Source organism: Rissa tridactyla, chromosome 2 (assembly GCF_028500815.1).
Source record: "Rissa tridactyla isolate bRisTri1 chromosome 2, bRisTri1.patW.cur.20221130, whole genome shotgun sequence".
Taxonomy (NCBI): domain Eukaryota; kingdom Metazoa; phylum Chordata; class Aves; order Charadriiformes; family Laridae; genus Rissa; species Rissa tridactyla.
In genome coordinates, this window is record NC_071467.1 from 57,736,725 (window position 1) to 57,757,201 (window position 20,477).

At 42.5% G+C, this 20,477-nt stretch overlaps 1 protein-coding gene across 2 annotated transcripts in view; it reads left to right on the plus strand.

The window, feature by feature from the left end:
• The window catches only part of GNAL (G protein subunit alpha L), a 204,679-nt gene that overhangs the window by 171,015 nt on the left and 13,187 nt on the right, over positions 1-20,477 (plus strand). For both annotated transcript variants that reach the window (XM_054191801.1, XM_054191802.1), the window contains exons 6-9: positions 15,706-15,760; positions 18,514-18,587; positions 19,466-19,524; positions 19,757-19,877. In XM_054191801.1, coding sequence (XP_054047776.1) covers positions 15,706-15,760; positions 18,514-18,587; positions 19,466-19,524; positions 19,757-19,877 — 309 coding nt within the window. The remainder of the gene's footprint in view (positions 1-15,705; positions 15,761-18,513; positions 18,588-19,465; positions 19,525-19,756; positions 19,878-20,477) is intronic.

A 20,477-nucleotide genomic window follows, 5' to 3' on the forward strand; every position in this document is an offset into this window, starting at 1 on the left:
GTAAATAACGGAACGAAGCTCTTCAATGCTGACACGGATGTGTGTATATATATAACTCTAAACATGCTGCGTGGATAGCTGGGGCAGTCGTGATCGCTTGAATGTATATTCTGGGGAAAGTTAGAAGAAAATACATCTTGCCGTCTTAAAGATGGTTTGGTGCTAATCTAGGTAAATGGTTTTATTAACAATTATAGAGAAAGAGCAGAGTAATAAATTTATGCGCTGCCTAAAAATGGTTGGTTGTGGGCTTATGTGAAATGCATTTTATTTCCTTCAAAATGTTCCATCTGTGTTTCATGTCATGTCATAATTAATTTTCTCAGTTGGGTGTAGGTACTATTTTTATTTATTAATATTAATCTATTGGTTTCTCATTATATCTTGCATTTCACTCCTTACCTTAACAATTGTAGGTCATGTTTTATTTTAGAACATTCGTCATTTTAGTAGAAATGATGATGCCATGATACACTGGCTCCTTCGTAAAACTTTACTGCCAATCTCTCATCATATTGAATTGTATTTTCAGTATTATGCATGGGCACGTCCTTGACATTCGGTGTCTATATGGTATCTAACCTAAATTTTAATTATAGGCAGCTTATTACCAGACTTCTGGTGATAATCAGTAGAGTTGTGTTTGAAGCCGTAAATACAGAGAAGTCTAGTTGGGTCACCAGTGCTGTTCTGTGTTCTACTTCCAGGCACCTCTCTCTTCTATCACATTTAAAGATAAAGTCAAATTCTTAATACAAACAAATTTTGTCTTAAAAACACTTTTTAAAATAGTACAGGTAGGTTAGGAGTATAAAGGAATGAGTTTCTGTAGCTTAATTCACTTTTCTGGTCCTTTTTTTATTCTCCTGCCATAATTAAGCAGGACACAGGAGTTGCATGATGAGGTATTCCTTGCCAGAACAGAAAACATTTTAAGGGGAACCACTGAAGAAAATCAATTACATTGGAAAACAAATTCTGCATGCGTAATTGAAGATACCTCGTAACACTCATATGGTCATCCTTCTCAGAGGATAAATTAGCATTAATGACAGCAAATTATGACCTGGGCATAGTATTAGTTTTCCCAGTTGTCTGAGCAAATTGACGTGCAGATCTTGCTTTATAAAGCAGCGTGTCAGCTTACAGACCAGCGCCTGGCTTGGTGTGGCAGGTGATATTACCCATGGCAGTTACCGGACGGGTAGAAGGCACTTCCTAGAAACTCAGCTATGTTGTGGCTTTGTTCCAGTGTCCTCGTAGGATTATTTAAATTCATCCAGATTGTGTTGAGGAGAAGTATTTAAAATGTAATGTGCCACACTAGGAGGTAAAGCTGGAGCTTGGCTTGTTCCTGGTGGCGTGATGGAGGTTGCAGAGGAGCCTGTCAGCGCTGGTGTCTCACTGTAACGCTGACAGTTCGCCTAGGTCAGGTGCTGGCAAAACCACTATTACGTGAAGTGTTATTTATTATATCCTCTATTAAGCATGTTTCTTGGAAGATACAAGAGAGGGCTAACAATCTGTATCTAAAGCTGCTGGATTTTAGAAAAATCTCTTTACAGCAAGATAATTAGACTTGTGGACAATGACACAGGTGTGATCATTCCCCAGAATAAAAAGCCATCTCTGTACCTGCAATGTGTTGTGCAGTGTCACGTGTTGCTGGACCGTAGTTCTGACTATGATGTTTGGAGTTGGGCTACAACTAGTAAAGAGCGGTGTCTCCATTTGCTTTAAGGTAAAGACCTTCCTTTGGGCTCCAGACATCCAAAATCTTGCACACATTACTGATCTTTTAAGCGTATGAGCAGCCTCATTGAATTCCAAAGTCTTGTTGCATTCAATAGGATTACTTATATCCTTAAAACTATGCTTGTGAGTGAGTCTCGGTAGAATGAAAGCTTTTCTTGCACTGAATTTCTTAGTCCCTCTGTATATCTGAACTATTTAATCATTCTGACAAAAGAAAAAAAATAGTGCAGCAAATACAAAGCTACTCCATAGTTGGAATGTCATGCTGTCGTTTGTGTTTATTTTCTCTATGTTTGTTCTGAAGTCATGAAAATTCCCTGTTACCTATAGCTTCGATAAGAAAATGACTCACCTTGAAAATGGTGTCAGTTTTGAAGAACAGGTCAGCAGTTTGTCAGTGCACCTTTAGTATGTTTCAAATTAGTTCTGGTCATCTTTGCTTTCCTATTGGCGTGGGCTGTCAGTCTGCATAATGTCCTTGACTTGTCTGAAGGGGCAAAGGTGGCCTGGGACACCCACAGAGTGTTGTGGTGGAGCCCGTCATGTGGTTTCTCAGTGCCGAGATGGGGAGAAACACAGGCAAAAGGCATAAAAACCAGTTGGAAACATCCCTGTTCCCTCACGTCTGTGATTTGGCTTTTGTCCACCTAGTGTTTTGACACCGAATCTGCTCAGGAGTGCGTTGCAGTGCTTGAGCTGAATTTAGGTCAGAGCAGCCCCGGATCCGACACATAACCGGTAAATGAAGGTGAACGTCTTAAACACATGCAGTTTTTTATTACTTACGCTTCTTGATTTGTTTTCCATTTGTTGTCAGATTTTCAAGGGTTTGTGTAGAAATACATAATAAAACACCGAAATTTAAAAACCATAGTCAGAAACAGTTCCTTTAAGCGTGAGTATGACTTTGTGCTTTTTGAATATGGGTAGCACCGAGACCACCTCAAAAGAGCATCTTGTGAAGCGGGGAAAGGGACAGCACCTGCCGAATGAAGGAACAGCTTTTGCTTTCAAAATACCATCGCAGTTGTGTTGTAAAAGTGTACTTTTTGGATTTACTTAAAATTGTTGTCAGTGCACCCGTCCACAAAGCAAAGTAATTATTTTTCTGAAGGAAGTGTGAACTTTGGGTGCTTTGAAGTCTAACACATGATATCCTGTTGTAAGACAGACATTTGTTGAGGGCAAGAGATCAGTAGTTACAGTGCTGGTGTTAGGACTGGATTATTTGTAATCTAATTAAGAAGGTTACTAACAATTTGAAGGGATTATAAGATTAACGATTATCTGTGTGTTTATTTGATTAAAATAAATGCCTGCAGATTTGGGTGCTATACCTGCGCTCTGGTATTTGAGATCAGAAATCCCATTTAATTGGAAGTAGAAAACCAAACAAAAACAAAACTTTGTGGTTTGATTCTGTTTCTGTGATGACTTTAATGACATGTCTAGTCGCTTATTAATCTTTGCTCTGTTTGCACTGAACTAGAATGCACCTCATTATTCAAAGCCATTTTGGAGAAAGGTTTTGTAGGGTTTTTTATAGGGGAAGGAAGATTGTTTTTTAAAATAGTGTACCATTATTTTAAAAATTCATTTTTGAGGTACTGGGCAGAGACAGTAATTCTGCAGGATACTCCTTTGCACAAGGCTGGGGTTTTGCCTGTAATTTTGCAGCTTAGGTCTGGCATTGCTTCGTGACGCTTCCCAGATTGATTCTTTGAAAAATGTCTAACTCTGTGTGATTAAGAGTTTCATCTCATTGTGGAGCCAAGTTCCTAAAGGCTAAAGGTCCTCATTCTTCTTCACACTCTACACATCCTCTTGGTACTACCTCCTGAGGGCACTCACTCTCCTAAGCAATAGTATGAAGAACTTCTGTATTAGAATTTGGTTTAATATGGACTTCCCTGGGAAAAAAGGTCAGATCCTTAGAAACCATCACAAATATGGTTCTCACCCTCAGGACAGGTGCTGGGCACGGTCTTTCTCAGAGCATTTCCCAGCATCTGAGCCAAAATGTCACAGACACAGACACAGTTCGATAGGAAAAAAAAAAATCTGGTAAGGGATTTGTTGTTCTAGGAGCCCTCAGGTTTGAAGTGGGAAATAAAAAGCAAAAAGATATAAAAGCATCAACTTTTCTCCCTGAAAATACAAAATTTGTACCTGCCCCCACCACCCGACCGCAGGATGCCAATATTTTGCCATCATTACGTAAATGCGTGAGTGATGGTTCCATATTTAGAGAACAAATGATTCCTGGTTTTCATTTCCACAGGTTATATGCAAGTTGGGAATGATATTTTTAATCATCTCTTTAAAAGAAAAAAAGAGAGAAAAGACAACATTTTGAGATCTGAACTGACAAGTGGCTTGGGGTTTCTGACATTTATGCCTTATTTATATATTCCTTTTCAGCCTTCTCCGGCTATTATTGCATAAATCTTCCATGTTTTTTTTTTTACTACCTGTATTGGTGGAGAAGACAAATTGGGAAGTTCAGCTTCCTTCTCGGTGCCTGTTTTTAGGCACTTCAGAAGTTGTCCAGGATTCTGCCCTTCCTTGCAGATGTGTACGTGGTACAAAGCAGCAGCTCCTAGGAAGTGGCAGGGTGACTTTTCAGCTGTAAAGGCCAAAGTTGTTCTCACAGTATCACCATGATGCCCTGAGGGGTGGTGACGTTGGCGGCCATCATGCAAGGAGCTGCGGCTGCCAGGCTTCCAGGTGGCTCCACGCAGGTCCTCAGCCTGGCTCGGGCACTGCTGCAGTATTGCAGCACCAGAACAATGTTCCCGGTGCTGCTCAGCCCCCTCCTTCCCCAGCTCTCCTGCCTCGGGCCATAGATGGTGTGCTGGCACTGGCAGCGAGCCTCTCAGCGCGGAGCCCACACAGGGAGCGACGAGGATTGCCCGCGGTGCCGACATCTCTGTTATCCGCAAACCAAGACCCCTTTGCTCCAGCTTCTTGTAAACCAGACCCCCAAAACAACAACCGCCTGTTGGGTACGGGGTAGAAAGATTAAAAACAGAAGCGTAATGTAATCTTTAAAATAACTTGAAGCAGGGCATAATCAGGTGGTTACATAATTATTTTCCTCATTCCTCAAACCCAACTCATTGTATTGTTGTTTTAATAGTACAAATGCACTGTGCACTGAAAAAATCAAGGAAAGTTGACAGGAATGGAAAGAAAGGTCCAGAGAGTGCCGAGTTAGGAATGCTTTTCACAAAATGCCTATTAATAGTAAACGTTAGTGTTAACATGACTTACTGTCAAACGTACAGGTAGCAGGATTGCAGGGCTAGTTTTGAACACTATGTTTTGTAACCCTTGTTTTGTTTAAATATCTTGTAACTATTGAATAGAATTAGGCCAATTATTAGTAAATTGGACGTGATCACTGTATCCTTCTTCCTTCCATTTTGTAGTAACTATTCATCTCCTTGCTTCAGCTCCCTGCCTTCCCCCAGCTACCCGAGGTAATCACTCAGCCGAGCCGTAGGTGTTATGACCAATTGCTTGAATACATTCAGTGGTTAAATATATCCTGTTCTAAAATGGGCAGGATAATGGCGATTTAAGGAAAACATTTCAGCAGCATCAATTGTAAAGGTACAGGAGTTTTCTTATGAGTCCAATGCTTATGTCTAGCATTTGTATCCACACTGTTAGACCTCTGCTTGATGTTGTTCCTGTTTTCACCTGGTAATCTCTAAGGCAGCTGATCATATACAGATATTCATCCGATACTGTTTTTCATGCACAGCTCCAATGTGTGTTGTGCATGGGGATAAGAAGGATAACCCATCTGCTCTACATTACAAGTAGAGAAGCCCTAATAAATTCTGCTGCATGGCATAAACAAGTTTGGGAAGAGCAGGCTTTGTGTCCTTCCCATCAAAGGTGAAAGGTTACCGTGTTTCTTCACTCTGCTTAAGGGAAGGCAACAGATCTACCTCTGAATGATGGGTGAAGTGGTTCTGTTGGGTGTTTGCGGGTAAAATGTTTTGGAACCACTGGGAGGATGTCAGTCTTCATCGTCCTTCTGTCCTTTGACTCCTGAGCCATTAATTTTTGCCCTGTTGTGTAAGGTTTCTTGTCTTAAACATTGACTAGGTAGTATCCTGTTCCAGTAACTCTGAGAATATGCTGGTCAACCACACAGCAGCCCTGCACATCAAAGGGCTCTTTGTAGACTTTGGGTCCAGCGTGTCCTTCACACAAGGTAAAGGTATGAGAGTGCAACATTACGGCTGGGGCAAGGACTAAGGAGTGCAGAAGAGAAATGATCTGCCACCACACCTCATAAACTGCAATAAGGAAAAAGAAATTTTACCAGATGCTCTGCAAGGTCAGCATTAACACTTTCTCTGTTCCCACTGTGTAGGAAGCTGGTCACCTTCCTGACTTTTCTGTAGAGCAACTTTTTTCAGTTTTCTTAGTTTGCACTGATGACGTACTTCCAGAGAATCCCTCATATTCCTCAAATGGTAGGTATCTATAGGAACTCCAGATGCTGTCTATATGTCTTGGAGCCTCTAAGACATCCTCATGAGACCTGGTCCTGTGATCCAAATATTAAGCCTTGGAACCGGTGCCAGTCCTCCTGTTTAACCCTCGCACTCACCAGGATTCCAGCCATGTCAATTCTCTGGATCATGTCAACAGGTGACAAACATGTGGTAGGTGAAAGCAAACAGATAGATAGACTCTCATTTTGCTCAGGATTTTACGACACTGTTCCTGCCATTTACATGTCACAAAAAATGCATAGACCTGAAAACAATAATAAACATGCATGTGTGCTTTTCCTGGCTTGGAGCGTTTGCCACCCTGAAGAGTTCACTTTTCTTCATCTGGCTTTTCTGGGGGCTACTAGCATCCTCTTTTTTGATTCATCTGGTTTGACTTTTAGATGTGAAATCTCTTGGCAGCAGTTCCCTTGCCACTGAGCTTGGACTGGCGCCACAGGTAAACACAAACTTCTCGTGACTTCCTTTTAAGTCTGTGTTCTGTTACCTTTGCTTCTCCTGTTTGGGGATTTTCTGCTTTCTCTTTTATCAACCTCCTGTAGAAAACTCCAGTCAAACTGGTTTTTCCTTTCTGGCAATCACCATAGCAGACTTATTATTCCAAACCACTTCCACCAGAGCAAGTGATCTTTAATTTCCAACAACCAGTGCCATTTCTAACCTGATTTGGCACTTTTTCAGGGCTCACAGCACTTGGTGGATTTTGTGAACACTAGGAGGATATCCACAGTGCAACAATTTTTGAAAACAAAACCGTCAAACAGAATGTGTAAGTTGCACTGAAATAATTTTTCCGTGTCACAGCAAGGTAAACTTGCAAATAACAGGGAAAGCTGTATTTGCAATGTCCAGTGAAAACACTTCTGAAATCTTCTGAAAACTTCTGAAATCCCCTGGCAGCCTTGTGGTACGTAGCCGGTGCTTGTAAACCTGATGCGTTTGACAGCTCCGAATAATCTCAAGGTTTTTGCTCATAGTTTGGCTTTCCTGGACATAAAAGTCCAAGTTCTTTTTGAAGAAGTCACCTGAAGAGGTGGAGGTGAGATCTTCTATGCACTTCAGTTAGTGGCACACGAAGGTTTTGGTCTATCATTCTGTCTAACGGCATGTTCTCCAGGTTCTGACAGGGTGGTTGCGTTCTGCCCGTGTAACTCATCTGATGTTTCAGGTATCCTCTGCTTCCCTTCCAGCACCGGCCTGTGCAGTTGCTGGAAGATGTTAAACAGTTCTTTCATTCAGACAGTGGATAAAGAGATCCTAGTCTGTCATACATCAGCTCACAAAGCAGTCAGGATCCAGATCTCTCCGGATAATGCAATATGAGCTTTCTGGTTTTCGGTTATTATCTCTTGGTCCTCTGTTCAAAATGGCACTTAGCAATTGCAGAATGTGCTCTGTGTAGCCTTTACACTGCAGAACCCAAATCTGTGTCTATATAAATGCTCCACGGATGTATCAATACACATATAATTATTATCAGCGTAGGACTGTCCACTCATGAGGAAGAAAGCTCACTGAAGTCCGTGGATTAAAGCTGGTGTGAATGTGGTCAGGAGAAGGGTCTGCATGTGCCGGTCTAAGCCTCAGATTTTATCAGTTCTTCATTCTTAGTCCGTGTTTTGCAGCAGCTTGGCCGCTTGCACCCCCAGGAATAAAACGTCTGATCACATGCGATAGAAAAATATTGTCCCTTATAAAATAAATAAATAAATAACCTTTCCTCTTCTTTCTCTCTTTGCCTGTCTTCTCCCCTCTTCTCTGAGATCCTACGTAGCAGAAGTCGCAGATGATGAGTCTGATTTCTGCTGGAGCCTGTTAACCTTTCTGTGTGAATGACAGTTTTCCAGATTTAAGTCTTAGTCAGTGTTTATGTTAAGAAGAGGGTTAATGATGATCCCCATAGGCCTCTCGCTCAGAAAGCAAAAACATCTGCTAAGCCAAAAAGTGGCTAGTTTGCTAAATTTAGAAGGAAGAAATGCATTTCCCAAAATTCATACTGCTTCTTAACAAATTTAAGGGGGGGGGGGCACAAATAGTTATGGAAGTCATACCGTTTATTCATTTTTCAGTTTAGTTCATGTATTTTCAGTTTAGAAAATAAAATGAGATCGCTGTTATTAAGCAGAAGAAGGGTACTACTCATATATATGAAACGTTGAACTTTTTGTGCATTTGTAATAGCTGGACACGTGCCAAAGCCTGTGAATCTTAGAGATGTTCTGCAGTACATACTGAGGAAAGGCAGCTTAGCAGTGGAGAAAGTGAGGTTAAAATGGAAGTCTGCTAGGAAACTCTCTTAACCGAGCACATAGACTAGAAATACTTTTCTACAGATTTTGTACTTTCTTTATCCTTGCCAAACACGCTCCTAATTGCTGCCAGCTGTCTGGCTCATTACGGGAAAGGGTAACCTGGTGGATGGTGATGGGCCCTTGGTTGTGACCATCATCATCTATCTTTGCTTTTAAAGTCTCAGCCAAAATTGTCCTCTGTAAATGGGGTTTAAACTAGAGTTTTCCTGCTTCATGGGGTTACTGGGGAGCACACTTTGCTGGTACCAATAGTGTCTTGTGATGGCTTCCCTCTTGATGACTTCACGGTGGCTGGGACAACAAAATGAGACAAGTTTTACACATCCCTGTTGAGCTGCTCGTGCCACCGGTGGGTGGTACGGACACTGGGACAACAAAGGGCCATCGCTTGCGTGTCTGGGAGAGATCGCCATGGGTGGCCCATCCCAGTCTTGTTGCCCCTCTCCCCCTGAAGCAAGCTCAGAGCGGCCAGTGTTGACCATGGGGGAACACAGGGCTTGGCCAAAAGTTGTGTAGCCCAGGATGCATCCTCCGTGGTCCCCAGCGACCTGGTGGGTGACGCGCCTCCGGCTGCCGCATCCCCCCTCGCATCCAATCGGGCTGCCCAAACGCTCGAAACCACAAACCCTCAGACTTTACCGGCCTGTTAAGGAGCCTGGCGGGTCTCAGCCATGGCTCTACCGTGCTCTCCCTCCTGGTCGCCCGTTTCACCTTTTCATCTCCCGACGGCCACAGCACAGCTTCCCGGCCGGACAGAGGCGAGGTGCGGGTGGGTGGGTGGGCGAAGGCGCGTTCCTGTGGATAAACCTTTTAAATGTTAAATACAGCTGTTTCCGTGGACGAGCTGTTTTGGTAATCTCCACGCAGCCCCTTTGCCAGCACCCGGGACGCGTGGGCCCGCCGGGAGGCTGGCAGGCCGTGGGAAAACAGGGGTTTGAGAAGCGATAAAAAGACAAAACAAACAACAACAACAACAAAAAAGGCAAATAATAAAAAAAAAGCAAGGTAAATGGCGGAGATCTTTCTTAATTTCGGGTTTCACCTGTATTTTAGCGAAACCCGACGGCGGGCCGCGGCGAGGCTGCCCCCTGCCGGCCGCGCGCAGGCACCGCCTCCCCGGGCCCCGCGGGGGGGGGTGGGCGCGGGAGGAGGGAGGCAGCGGGTCCCCCCCTCCTGTCACCGCACCCCTCCCGATGTGTCACACCGCGGGGAGCGGCCGCAGGCACGCTTTGGAGGGGGTCCGCGTTGAAATCGGTGATTTTTTTTTAACGGAGCAAAAAGGGAATTGCTGGGGAACCGGCGCTCCTGGGAGATGCCAAAAACGCCCGACAGTGGCCATCAGCATGGAGATTTCGAACCCGTCAGAAATAAACACCCAGTTTCATCTGTTTGCGCTGGGTGTTTTCTCCTGCAACAGCAGTTGGTGGGTTGGAAGGTGGAGAAGGGCGCAGGTGAGCCAGGCGCAGCCCAAAACAGGTTTGGGTCCCTCTCGTCCCGCTGCTGCATCCCGCCTTCCCTGCTGCACTTGATCCCGGTGGGAAGCGGCTGCAGAGCGGTTTGGAGGGAGAGAGGGGGGAACTCCACTATGATGCTGAAGCTGTATTTAAAATGCAGTGACTTCCAGTGTCTGAAGAGGCACCTGTAAGAAAGCTGGAGAGGGACTTTTTACAAGGGCATGTAGCGATAGGATGAGGCGTAATGGCTTCAAACTGGAAGAGGGGAGATTTAGATTGGATATTAGGAAGAAATTCTTCACTGTGAGGGTGGCGAGGCACTGGAACAGGTTGCCCAGGGAGGTTGCGGATCCCCCGTCCCTGGAAGTGTTCAAGGCCAGGCTGGATGGGGCTTTGAGCAACCTGGTCTAGTGGGAGGTGTCCCTGCCCATGGCAGGAGGGCTGGAACTAGATTATCCTTAAGGTCCCTTCCAACCCGAACCATTCTATGATTCTATGATTTCAATTTGACAGGAAAATCCTTAGCCATTACATTTTATCAACGTCTTCTGAGGAATTTCTGGTGATATTTTCAGCAAATGACTCGGGAAAATTAATCCTTTAGGGGTTAGAGTATTATTGGGGCTGTTTTCATTACGTCTTTCTCAGTTATCAGGAAATAGATCAGAACAATGTGAGGTTGCTTGAAGCCCAACTGTGGAGCCTAAGGTATTCTTGAAACCAGAAATCCTTCATTTCCTATTTCAAATATCGCAGGAGGAATTAATAGGATTGTAATCCCTTAGCTGATTATATATACATAGATAGATAGATAGATAGATAGATAGATAGATAGATAGATAGATAGATAGATAGATAGATAGATGCTGTCCCTAATAACTGCAACGGAGGGGGAAAAAAGGTATTTTTTACATTTCAGCTCCTTAGAGACCTGAAGGTAGGCGTTCTCATTGTGAAATGTCTGCCTTCACCTGTGACTTACTGCAGTCCAAACAGGATGGTAGTCAAAGTTCTGGTCCCGGATGGTTTCGTATCGTAGATTATAGTGCTTCTGCTGGTTTTTGAGCCTGGCTGAGGAGTTTGCAAAGCTCGTAATGGTCCATCAGAAATGTAGAGGTTTGCTGACCCAGAAAACTTACTTGAGTATAAATTTGAGACTCTTCACTCTGAGAACTTAGAGCTACAGCCTTAAAGATTTGCCACCTTACGTTTTTCTTTTAAAGAGACAAGCATTTTCACATGGGTTTGATTTCTTGTTTTCCACGGCAAGTCTTTGACACAAGGCCTTTGAAATGTTGGGGTGAGAGCATAAAAAATGGTTGAAGTAGACGAAGATTTTAATATAACATGTCTAGTTCATTGTATTGATCCACGGTTTAGCACTTCATCTTTCCAATTCTTTGGATGTCAAAATACACTTAGAAATGTAGCATGGGTTTTGTGTCTGTCATATTACTCTCTAGACATGATTTTTCTTTTAATTGTGATTTTGTTTGTGGGGTCAGAATATCTATTCAGAGCCACATAGTGACTTACCCAGTGAGAAAAGGATTTTCATGTACGATTACCTTTTCTTTATTTGTGCATTTATGAATTCTTTTTTCAGAAATTCTTATATAGCTGCTACTGCTGCTCAAATTGCCATGATTTTTAGAGAATAATGCTTATTGATAGTTCCCACATGCACTGGCAGGCACATCTAAAACCTGTACTTTTGTGTTCGCAGCTTGCATAATATAAAATTTAGAGATTGCTTGTCAAACTAAGTGTCAGCTGAGTTTCCTAGGAAACTCACTGAAGATATTTATAAAACTACAGATCAGCTTAATAATAGATATAATAATGTCAGTAGCTCGTGATTGGTTTTTTTAACTTTATCAGTCCATTTTTCTTTGCTTTAATTTGTTGGCAAACCAAACCACTGCATTTCCAAACAGAGCGGTGAAGACCTTCCTTCCAATATCTTGCCTAATTTATTTAAAAGAAAAAAAAAGTAGTTTGTGCTGTTCCATGTAAGGAGAACACCCTACTGTAAAATTAAGAAGAATCTAAATGTCGTACTCATTATCAGACTGAATCATTTATAAATAAAACCAGAATTGTGAAATAGAAATATAAATATGATATCATATGTTATAGTTTTATTCACAGTGGAGTTGAATGTGTGAGTTTAAAGTTCATTGCACAGGCATGCAAAGCAGTCACTGCAGAATTACCATAACTCCCAAGTGTGGATTTCTATAGAAGCTGCATAAATAGAAGACCTGTCAGTATTGTAAAAAGGCATAATTCTGTGAAAATAATTTTATCCCTGAGCTGAAAAAAACAGGATCTAAAAAGAGAGAATAAGTTATACTGGTGTCCATTTTTATTCATTTTTCCGCTATTGTGTTTTCTTCACACTGATTCTTTGAGTGGAGATATGAGCGTTGCCACAGTTGGGAGGTATATTCATACTTTAAGCATTTTAAATTGAAATTTTAGTGATAGATATTTAAAATTTGCTGGTGTGTTGCATATATGTGTATGTATAAAAGAATGTGTGTTATGCCAGAACATAATTATTAATGTCATTTAGGTTTGGTAGAAATTAACATTCTTTAGAAAGCAATTTAGAAAAGTGATTCTAGTTTTCCCATTTTAATACAGTAATGAGAATGAAGTTAGCGTATTTAGTAATGAGGCAGTACTGACTCCTTATCTCATCTGGAATCCATTACTTGTACCTACTATGTACATTTGCCTGTCAGAGTTATCTTTTTATACTGTGCTAATTACCCAAGTAAGGAGCTTATATGAAGGATATTCAAGAACTGATTTTCTTTCAAAAAAAGAGGGGTATAGATTTTGGTGTTTCAGTGTCTAGAAATCCCTGTGCCCGTCACAAAAGGAATCTTAGGAAGCCTGTCCATCACAGACTGAAAAGGTTAATTTTCTTTAAAGCTACGAAATGTAGCCAAATCCTAATAGTAGTTGGCATGTTGATCATTGCAGCTTGATATAGTGGCATGGCAGGTAAAACCTTGTAGATCATTGCATTTATTTTAATATAGATCGCATGTGGCCAGCAACCTTAAAGCATAAAATGTTATGGCTGCTATGTCAAGTGGTATTTTTTAAGTATGTGATATTTGTCAGAGCTCACTCTCGTAACTGCAGTGTTGCAGTTTAGGGTATTTGAAAGAGATTCTTTAAACGGGAGGAGGCTGGCGATTTCTAAGTGGAAGATGACTTGGGCTAATACTAGGACATGTAATTAGGAGACTTATCTCATTCCCAGCCCTGCCATGGATTATTTGTAGTGTAACTCTGTAGTACTCACTCCTTTGTTCCTTACCATAATTTGCCTGTTTGGAAAACACAAACACTAACAACCAATAACCTTCCTGAAGTGCTTGTTGTACATATAGGCAAGAGAGATTTGAATTGGTACTAAATACCATGTTTAATTTCGGTTAAAGTCAACCAACGTGACCTTGGTATTGGGGAGCCAAGATGTATCGTCTCTGATTTGTACACCAACTCCAGAGGCAATGCTTCTGCAAGAAATACACCAGTTCACACTGTTTTGTGAGGTTTCTGGTGGAGTCATATTTATGCACAGATGCTCACTTCTGACCACAGTCTTAACCAGAGCCCTTTTCTGTCTCAGCTGTAATCGAGGAGCATTTTCTCCCCTGACTTCTCTTGCGTTTGTCGATCCCAGACTGTGCAAGCGATTGTGCTGCCCACAGCAGGGGTTTGCTAGCTCTCCTTCAGGCTCCTGCCCATTTTCTGCAGGCTTGTTTAACCCGCCAGCATTGCCACCTTGCTGCACTCAGAGACTTGAATTTATCCCTCTTTACCCTTTATCCCTCTTTTACCCTGATGAAAAGCGGCTGTTACCGGGCCTGTCAGATCAAACTGTAAAGAAACTGGACAGAAAACTTTGAAACAGACTTGGAAATACAGGAGTGCTGCCTGAACAGCCGTGTTAAGGAGAATTACTCCTTGTTTAGGAAGAGATTCAGCTTGGAGGCATTTTTGGTTTGGGGTATTTTTTTTTTTCCTTCTTTTTTCATCTCGTGTGCTGCAAGCGTGAGATGAGAGTTGTGTTCGTGATTAGGTGCACCATTTAAAAACACATCGCTCCTCTCCGGTGTGTGCATTAACTGCGGGGGTAACTGAAGTTAAACTTTGCTTAATCAATATTCTCAGGATGATGGAAATCACCTGACCAAAAGGTTTGGTCTGAACACAACTGCTTTCTCATGGATACTGTAGCTGACTATGAAGGTGTACTTTTATATCTTTGTATAAGTTTATGGTGGCCTTTGGCAGGGGAGGAGGTTTTGTAAAAAGTTTATTTTTCTTTTGAGTTAGTTCAGGATAGTTTTGTTATCAGGCACCCATTGTGTGCCTGATAACAGTGATTTTTTTTTAAACAATACGCTTAGCCATGACACCTTGATCATCCAAAAAGAAAAGCTGGATATTCTAACTGTAGATACTGCATTTTGTTTCCCTGTTGTAACAATAGAGGTTCAAAAAGGAAGAAGAGTATAAGTAAATATATACGTAGCATATTTTCTTTTCCTTTCAGTTTGTATCCGTGGGAAAATGGTATGAGAATTACAAACAGGCTTTTAGGGGTATATTTTTTCTGCTGGTCAGTGTGTGTGACCCCTGTGTTAACAGTGAGTCACGTTGCAAGTCAAGAGTTCACTGGTTTTTCATCTTTCCCACTGCAATTAAGTAGACTCCACGTGCATACCCAAGTAAAATTTAGAAAAACTTGCCAATTGATAAAGAAATCTTGATAATATTGTAGCAAGATGAGTCGGCTGGGCTCACACAAAATCTAAGAAATGGGTGAAAGTGAGAGAAAAGAACCTGCCTATTTTAGGTAAACATATAAAATCGTATTTTTATGGCCTTAATACTGCTATTCTAACATGTTCCAGGAAAGAATTAAAGCTTGAAAAGATTTTACAAATAATTGAAGAATGTGGCTTCCCCCTTTTTTTCTGGTTCCTTTTTCTCTTGCCCTTCCCTGCAGTTGTAAGTTTTTGTTTCACCTTAGGCATCTCCCAGAGTTTTGGCAACATAAAGAGTCAGATCAGTTAACCTCTGCTTCATGTCAGTTTTGGTTTCCACTTCTTATGCTTTAGTTCCAGTGTTCAAGGGCAGCATGTCAATCCAAAGATATTTGTATATATTAACAAGCATTTCTGCTAGCATTACTGAGGCCACAATTAACATAACATGCTAGATCAGCATTATGATAACTAAAGGCAACCGGTCACCCCATTTTCTTTTTTAAACCCCACAATTTTTTTTTATGTCTAAACAACCGTATAATGTGACACATGGTTAGCCTTAGTATTTTTTAGTGGCCCTCACAAAATTATAACATTTAACTGCACTTGGACCACTGGTAGGTGCTGCATAATGGTAAGTGTAGAAGCGCTGTATTGATGCAAAGTCTGGGTAAAAAGTTGTTTGATTCGGAAAATGTAACCTTAATTAATGTAAGTAAATCATTGGGCTCATACTTTTAGCATTGGACTTGTGTTTTACTTTGCAGCGGGAGTCTAAACCAAAGGTAGTGAAAAGTGTTATATTAGACAATATTTTACATATCTAAGTGTGTGTTTATTTTTCTTCTAGCTTTTTGGAAAGAATTGACAGTGTCAGCATGGATGACTACACACCCACAGATCAGGTTAGTATAACTAATGGGGTAGGGTCTGAACCAAGACATCCGTATGAATTCTTTATGTAATTTATTTTAGTCCTAACAGCAGCTGAAATAGGGCATACCGCATAATATCAAAATACAGTCTAGCAATTTAAGTAATGGATATTAATAAGGAGAGGCTTTTTGGTGGTGCAGGCTTGTTATTATATGTAGGTTGGTGATTCCTGTAATACGTCTGTTATTTCTTCTTGCTTTCCATTCTGTGCCCCGCAAACAAAGAGAAGGGAACAGAAAACATAAACGTAAAAGCCTACTGTTTCCCTCACCAGCCTTCCCTGCACAGAGGGTGTTTTATTTCAGTGCTGGAGGTGATGGAAACCCAGAGGGAGGCTTCCCATGTCCATCAGATGGGTCCTTCAGAGGCAGAAGCCTGCAGTGGGTCTAGTGTCCAAATTCAGGGGAGAGCACCAGTGGCAGCAGCAGACCTGATAGACTTCTCTGTGGGTGTGCAGACACCTTCTTTCCAGCCTCTGCCCATCTCCTGTGGGCAGGGTAGTTTCTGTATAAGCCTTATTTGCAGGACAGTCCACTTTTTTCCCAGATGTCGTGATACGTCTTGATGGAGTGCTCTAATGTGAAGCTTATTCAGGAACATTAAGGCTGAAGTGGTGCAGCCTTGAAGTAAGAAAAGGCTTCACTATGGTGCACAGCTTCAGCTGCCTTCCCTGAGATCAGGCCGTGTGGTTTCCTTGGGCAGGATGCCTCTTCGTCAAACTTATTCTGAGGTTGTTAATTTTCAGTGCTGGCATCCCACTGTCATCTCGTAGTCTCAGCCAAGATTGTGGGCCACATCGTAAACTGCAAATACAGGTGGCAGAAGAGAATCCCTGCACTGGATAATTCGGTCTAACCATGCAAGGTTTATAACAGATGGAGGCCTTTAAAAAAATAAAATTGCCGAATCTCATTGTGCAATCAGGGACTGACATTCAGAGACATGAAGTGACCTAACAAAGATCACACAAGGAACTATGTGGAGCAGCGCCTGTTCCTTCAGAACTAGTTCAGGTCTATAACCACAAGCCTGTCCAATTGCTCTGACCATATCCCGAAATAGAAAGGAGAAAAAGGTAATATGCATTGTATTATAAGGTGAAACTTGTATAGTCGACCCAATATAAGATCAATTATTAACGCCCTCGAGACATGTTCAGACCAAAGCAGTAGCACTGGGGCTTACTCCGTCTAGACCTCATGGTCTGATTTGAGCATCGATACCACTCAGCAGGAGAGAGAAGTCAGTGAAGCAAAGCCTCATTTTTGCTTTCGTTATTTGTGTTAGTGTTGGCCTCTGTTCCTGGGAGGCCCTTCTCTACCTGGAGCAGCCATTCATCATCTAGAAATTTTTCCTGATACTTCCTTCGGGAAGAAATGCCCTGTGTCTCTAAAGATCGGACAAGGCCTTTGGTATTTAGCAGGCAGAAAGCTTTTGCTCTAAACGAGGGATTATCTTTTGCTTTTGGGTTTTCATCCTGTTATGCTGTATCAGTTTTCTTGCTGAACTAACTGATAAAAATCACTACTTTCCTTTTTTACTTGCTTGCTTTAATGTTTTTTGCACCATCCCAAAAGAATGACGGAGTCCGATAACAAATAAATGTCAGCAAGGGGCAGAAGACGACAATAATGTATAAAATAACTCAAATAATTAAATAAGTGGCCTTCGGCTGAGTTCATGCGGCTGTCAAAGCAGCCGAGGCTTGCCAGCTACCAGAGTACTTGAAGCAGTAGATGGCAGGGTGGGAGGAAAAGGCAAGCTGTGCTTGGGCTCTGCACTGGCGACTGCCTCCTTCCCTCCCCGCCTTCGCAGCCGCTGCGTGGCAAGGAGAGCTAAGCTAGACCGAGCCACCCTTCACTTGCCCCAGGAAGGGAGCCCTCCCCAGGGCAGGCAGCTGTGCCAAGGGGTGGCTGCTCGGGGGGGGGTTCATCCCCATCAGGCAGCCGGCAGCTCTCTCTGCCCTCCGATTTTGTTCTGCACCCACTGCCCGAGCGGCAGCGCTGGGTAGCCAAGGTTAAAAACGCTGCTGGCAGCGACGATGGCACAGGGTGAGCTAGCTGCCTGAGGTATGCACCGTAAATTGCTTTTGCCTGCTTCCTTTGAGAATCTAGGAAATTATTATTTTTTTAATTATTAAAAGAATGTTATTTGAGTTGTAAAGTATTGCTAGTTTGAAAAATAAGAAAGAAATGGCAGATTTGCGTGCAACCTAAATTCTGTTCCCCTGTGCTCTGTAACAGAGCTTTAATTACTCAGTCGCGAGCTATTATTTCGATAGGATTCCTGTCTCATTCAGTGCCAAAGAGGGCAGAATTAAGGTTGCCTGGGCAACTGTAAGTCTGGAGTTTTCTAACATTTGAATACTTGACTTTACAACATGAATAACATATTTTTCTTAGTTTTATGTAACTTCAGAATTCATTATCCGCATCACATACGAAATTATATGACCGCCAATAACAGATTTCAGTGTGCATTAAGGAGAACATATATAGGGACTCCTGCTTTCTGAGTGTGCACAAGCCACATGCAGAGGTGATGTTTGTGTATATCCACTGTCTCAGTATGGACAAATATAGGTTTTCCAACAAGTCTGATTGAAGTTTAATTAAATGGACCATTTAAGACTTTTCATGGAAAATAATATTCTATGCTTTTAAAAACAGAATGAAGTTAGAAATAAAACCTTGCTAATCAGCTTCCGTGTTCTCATTTCCAGGACCTATTAAGATGCAGAGTGTTGACATCAGGGATTTTCGAAACAAGATTTCAAGTAGATAAAGTAAATTTCCAGTAAGTCTGTTAGTAATAAGTTATGAATATCATGCTAATTTTTAACAACTTAGTTCAGATGTCTGTGCTCATGTATGCTCGGTATGTTAGGTTTAGGGTGGGAGTTGGTTTGGGTTTTTTTAATTTGATTTGGTTTTTTTGCAATCTTTCCATAGGTCCTAGTAAAATTGCCTCATACTTTGCAAAAAGAGCTGGTATTAGTTATGTGTATTAGTGATGCTCTATTGTGGGGTTGTCTATGGCTGCTTTTACTAACTGGTTCATTGGTATAGCACTTTAAACTCGTAAAATACTTTCGGGGATAAGATCTCGCAGAAGTCCGTGGGAATCCTGCCATGGGTCTGTACTTTGTACAGTGGGACGAGGAGAGTTAAACGTCTCCCTTCTTCCGCAGGGCTGCAAGCTCTGTCTTTGTCAAAGTTTTACGCTATGTCTCTGTAAAACACCTGCTATCAGGCTGCCTCCGCTTGTCAGCTCTTGCCCAGAAAGGTGGCAGCGCTGATGGGGCAGAGCTGTCCCCATGTCCTCCTCCTTACAAAGACGCACTCTCCCCACCACTGTTACAAATATGCCAAAATCTTTCCTTGTTTATAGCACATTAAGTCCAGCCTTACATGCTACATGCGCTTTTGCGGGCTGGAAAGGCCAATACTTGCCCTGGAAAAGAATTCAGTAGCCTCCTGGCAGAGCGGGGCAGGGAGAGCTGTGCAGCTGTCTGACATGCAGCGTGGCATCAGCAGATCTCTCCCCTTCGGGTTGTATTTTACTACCGCTTTCCTTGGGGCTGTCAGATTTTTAAACGGAACCTTCGTGCTGCATGCTTCCTGTGACTTTCCTAGTGCACATAAGTGATATAACATCCTATGGCTTTTTAACAGCATGTTTGATGTAGGTGGCCAGAGAGATGAGAGAAGAAAATGGATTCAATGCTTTAATGGTAAGTAAAAATATTCCATATTTTTATTTTAATCTTATTCTCTGAGAGGTGAGCAGCTTAGTATTCATATTCACACATGGTGTGTCACTAATACAGGAGAAAATATAGAAATTTTTTTCAGGTATTTTCAGCAGTTTGGGGAGTAATGGCAGTGTTACCCCAAGGAGTAAGTGCTGGGATAACGGAGATGTTCTTTTCTCTCTCCTTCCTTTCTTTTGTGTGCTCTTCCCAGATGTCACAGCTATCATCTTCGTTGTGGCTTGCAGCAGCTACAACATGGTAATAAGGGAAGACAATAACACAAACAGACTACGGGAGTCCCTGGACCTTTTCAAAAGTATCTGGAATAATAGGTAAAACATCCCTCATTTCCCACTCGCACTCCTCAATTTAGCTACAGTTCAACCCCTTGTGAAATAGGACTGCCCTTACTCTGCTCAGGTTGCTTATTCAGAAAATGCCCAGGTAGGGGCAGGTCGCGGGGTGTCCCCGAAGTGCGCACCCCTCCCTAGGGGGGGCCGTGGCGCAGGGAGGGTGCAGAAAGCTTTTCCCCGCTGCTGCCAAAACATCACAGGGCATGGGGACAGCTTGGAAAGGGCAAAGCTCCCCATACCGGTTGCCGGGGGTGAAGCAGGGGAGACCCCTTCCTGGCGTCATGGTGCTGGCTTGGCCAAGGCAGAGAGTATCCTCCAGATGACGTTTCGCCTCCTCCTCAAACGCGGCAGCAGCTAGCTGCCGGCGTTGCTTTCGCCTCAGGGGCTGGGGCTGCACTTGATACCCACGTGGGCAGCTGCTCTCGTAAGATCCATCTCCGAGAGCACGCAGTTTCTCTGCCTCGCAGATGGTATTTCGGATATAATCTAATTGCAACTGCCGTTAAATTGCCATTCTGCCACAGTGCATGTAAATTCTAGATATGTAACCAAGTAGCAATCTGAGTGTGTTCCTAATAG